Source organism: Silurus aristotelis, assembly GCF_946808225.1.
Source record: "Silurus aristotelis genome assembly, chromosome: 23".
Taxonomy (NCBI): domain Eukaryota; kingdom Metazoa; phylum Chordata; class Actinopteri; order Siluriformes; family Siluridae; genus Silurus; species Silurus aristotelis.
The window spans coordinates 832,132-835,880 of record NC_139596.1 but is presented as its reverse complement, the minus strand read 5'-3'; the positions used below and the strand labels follow the sequence as shown (position 1 = coordinate 835,880).

Genomic DNA, 3,749 nt, shown 5'->3' with positions numbered 1-3,749 from the left:
TACTTGGCCAGTGATGTGCTCTGTCTCAGTGGGAATACTGAAGTTCAAAAATAAATAAATAAATAAATAAATAAACAAAAATCAAAGACAAAACATTCAAATTAAAACCTACACCCATCGATATAAAAGAAGAAATTCAGGATGTTCCAGCAGTGAAACGCCAACACTCCACCCCCTGGTCTGAGACAGACCGAGTGGGCGTGACCTAATATTCTAATCAGAGACATCTCCACACACTTATCACCTTGCTGTGTCTACATTAATACTATACAGCTTCAGGAAACAGGCGGTCGTTACCATGGAAACCCCCAATCCTGACTCCACCCACCACCGTAACGTCACTCGTCCTATAGAAAAGCTGTAGAATAGGTTTCTGAAGGAGAACATTACCTTGGGCGGGTAGTAGAGCTCCAGGTTGAACCTGTCGTTCGTCCTCCGGACCAGCAGGCGGCAGCGCAGCCAGCGTGGGGCCGTATCCGAAATGCTGTCGTTCACCTCCAGGCACTTTAAATGTCCTTCCTTGCACACGGTTCCGCTCTCCGGTTGGTGTTTAGTGCCCCGTTTTGTCAGATGGCTCAGGCGATGCAACAGTCGGAGGCCTGAAGGTGGCGCTCTGGCGGGGGGGTGTTCCCCCAACCCCGAACCCCCGTCTCTTCTGTCTGACTCGGACCCGGAGCTGTCCTGGATCGAGTCGTCACGCGACGGACGTTTCTTGAGAAGCCGTCGCACATGTTTACTGAACTGAGAAAAGACCTTGCCACCTTGCCACCTGCCTGAGGGGAGTGGCACTGCAGACTGAGGGGCGTAACTCTCTGTAAGCTCCACCCCTTGGGTGTGTCCGAATGCTCTATGTGAAGTGAAGCTCTGGACCAGCGGCTCCCGCTCCGGTTTCGGTGGCAGAATGACAAACGAGGCTCCGGCCACCGGATGACTGGCTTCCCGGTAATCGAGCACTCCTGAAAAGTCGCATGTGTGTCCGGTCATGGGAGGGGGCGGGGCTTCTTCTTTGGCCACCTCTCGGCGGAATTGGTGCTGGAACATGGCACTGAAGTCCCGGCTGAATTTCTCCGGAGAAACGACATCGTGTGTCGGTCGAGTCCGGGCAAAACGGACATATTGTTGTGCTAACTCTCGCGCCCTGATGCTCGCGTGATACTCGCAGAACTCCCTCCAGCCACAAGGGGGCGCTGTGCTGCTCAGGGTCTCCTCAATAGTGTTGCCATTCATTGCAGTAAGCAGCCCAGCTGAGAAACACTGTGTAAGGAGAAACGTAGAGACACAAGTGAGCGCGAGAACATGAAGATCTGCAGAGCTCCTTCAATCTGCTCACAGAATCAGAAGTAAAACCGTCAGAGGAAGAAATGCTCAGTGCACCATCACACCATCTCTAACTCCATCCAGAACTATCTCCCAAGATCAACCACCACATGGAAATGACTAAACACACGTGTGTGTGTGTGTGTGTGTGTGTGTGTGTGTGTGTGTGTGTGTGTGTACAGACACCAATTCAGCAAAGTTTACTGTTACATGTTGGTGAATATCGGTGTTGAGTGAGTGTCTGGGGGACATCTGAAGTGGTGGGAGATTAACTTCGATGTGTGTGTGATGGTAGTGTTTGATGGAAGATTATTATGTTTGATGCTCGTGTTTAAAAGTGAATGTTAGAATGTTTTGGTCAATGATGGTGTGTGATGGTGAATATTGGTGTGTGTATGACGGTTATTGATGGTGTGTGTGATGGTTTTGGTGGTGTGTGATGGTTATTGATGATGTTTACTTGTAAATGATGGGGTGTGTGTTAATTTTTGATGTCTGTGCTAAACATTTTTGGTGTGTGTGATGGTTTTTGATGATGTGTGATGGTTTGTGATTGTGTGTGAAATGGCTATTTATGGGGTGTGTTGGGTAAGAGTTGGTCTGTGATGGTGTTCAGATGGTAAGAGTTGGTGTGTGATGGTGTTCAGATGGTAAGAGTTGGTGTGTGATGGGTTTCAATGGTGTGTGATGGTGTTCAGATGGTAAGAGTTGGTGTGTAATGGTGTTCAGATGGTAAAAGTTGGTGTGTGATGGGTTTTGATGGTGTGTGATGGTGTTCAGATGGAAAGCGTTGGTGTGTGATGGGTTTCAATGGTGTGTGATGGTGTTCAGATGGTAAGAGTTGGTGTGTAATGGTGTTCAGATGGTAAGCGTTGGTGTGTGATGGTGTTCAGATGGTAAGCATTGGTGTGTGATGGTGTTCAGATGGTAAGCGTTGGTATGTGATGGTGTTTAGATGGTGTATGATTGTGTTCAGATGGTAAGAGTTGGTGTGTGATGGTGTTCAGATGGTAAGCGTTGGTATGTGATGGTGTTTAGATGGTAAGCGTTGGTATGTGATGGTGTTTAGATGGTGTGTGATTGTGTTCAGATGGTAAGAGTTGGTGTGTGATGGTGTTCAGGTGGTAAGCGTTGGTGTGTGATGGTGTTCAGGTGGTAAGAGTTAGTGTGTGATGGTGTTCAGATGGTAAGAGTTGGTGTGTGATGGGTTTCAATGGTGTGTGATGGTCTTCAGATAGTAAGAGTTGGTGTATGATGGGTTTCAATGGTGTGTGATGGTGTTCAGATGGTAAGAGTTGGTGTTTGATGCTGTTCAGATAGTAAAAGTTGGTGTGTGATGGTGTTCAGATGGTAAGCGTTGGTGTGTGATGGTGTTTAGATGGTAACAGTTGGTGTGTGATGGTGTTCAGATGGTAAGAGTTGGTGTGTGATGGTGTTCAGATGGTAAGCGTTGGTGTGTGATGGTGTTCAGATGGTAAGAGTTGGTGTGTGATGGGTTTTAATGGTGTGGTGGTGTTTAGATGGTAAGCGTTGGTGTGTGATGGTGTTCAGATGGTAAGAGTTGGTGTGTGATGGGTTTTAATGGTGTGTGATGGTGTTCAGATGGTAAGCGTTGGTATTGTAATGTATTATATTGTAGTGTTATACAGATAGACAGCAGAGTGTAACTTTAGTAAGTACGCCAGTGAAGTTGCTGGTGTGTAGAAGTCCTGCTCTGGCTGTAGATGTTGCACAACACAACACGTTCTGCTGATATTGGCGTAAGAGTGTGTTACGTGTGTGAGGCCCCCTGTCTATGAATGAAGAGGGAATTTAATCATCAGTTTCTTTTACCGCAGAAGTGCAGAGTGCTCTCAGTATCACGCATAGACAAGCCCACATGGTATTCAAATTACTCTCTCTCTCACACACACACACGCACACACACACGCACACACGCACACACGCACACACGCACACACGCACACACACACACACACAGGAAGTAAATTGTTAATTCCACTAAGGTTACTTCACATGGCTGCCAGAGAACAGAATTAAGATCAGAAAGAATTTTTGTAATGTAATGACTGAATGAAAACATGATTCAAGAGATAAAGAGAAATTTCAGAAGCATAATAACAATTAAACCAATCTCACACACACACACACACACACACACACACACACACACACACACACGGCAATAATCATCATTACTGTCCTGTGTGTTAGTAGTTTATATTGTGTGCATGTTAGGATTTTCACTGTTTTATGTGCAGTTAAAGTAGCCTACAATTCTACAGGGTTCTCAGTCTCTCTTTCTCACAGTCACACACACACACGAACTCCAACCATAGTGCTAAAACCACACTGCACCATCATCATTTAGTGACCCATTTTTATGAAACATCAGCCGCCATGTTGCATGCATGCACACACATATGCACACA

The 3,749-nt window shown here is 46.3% G+C and overlaps 1 protein-coding gene across 3 annotated transcripts in view; it reads right to left on the bottom strand.

Annotated features, from left to right (window-relative positions):
• Positions 1 to 225: 225 nt before the first annotated feature.
• Positions 226 to 3,749, bottom strand: part of sh2b3 (SH2B adaptor protein 3) — a 20,270-nt gene continuing 16,746 nt past the window's right edge. For all 3 annotated transcript variants that reach the window (XM_083527241.1, XM_083527242.1, XM_083527243.1), the window contains exon 2: positions 226 to 1,254. In XM_083527241.1, the coding sequence (XP_083383367.1) occupies positions 241 to 1,227 (987 nt within the window). In that variant the 5' untranslated portion in view covers positions 1,228 to 1,254 and the 3' untranslated portion in view covers positions 226 to 240. The remainder of the gene's footprint in view (positions 1,255 to 3,749) is intronic.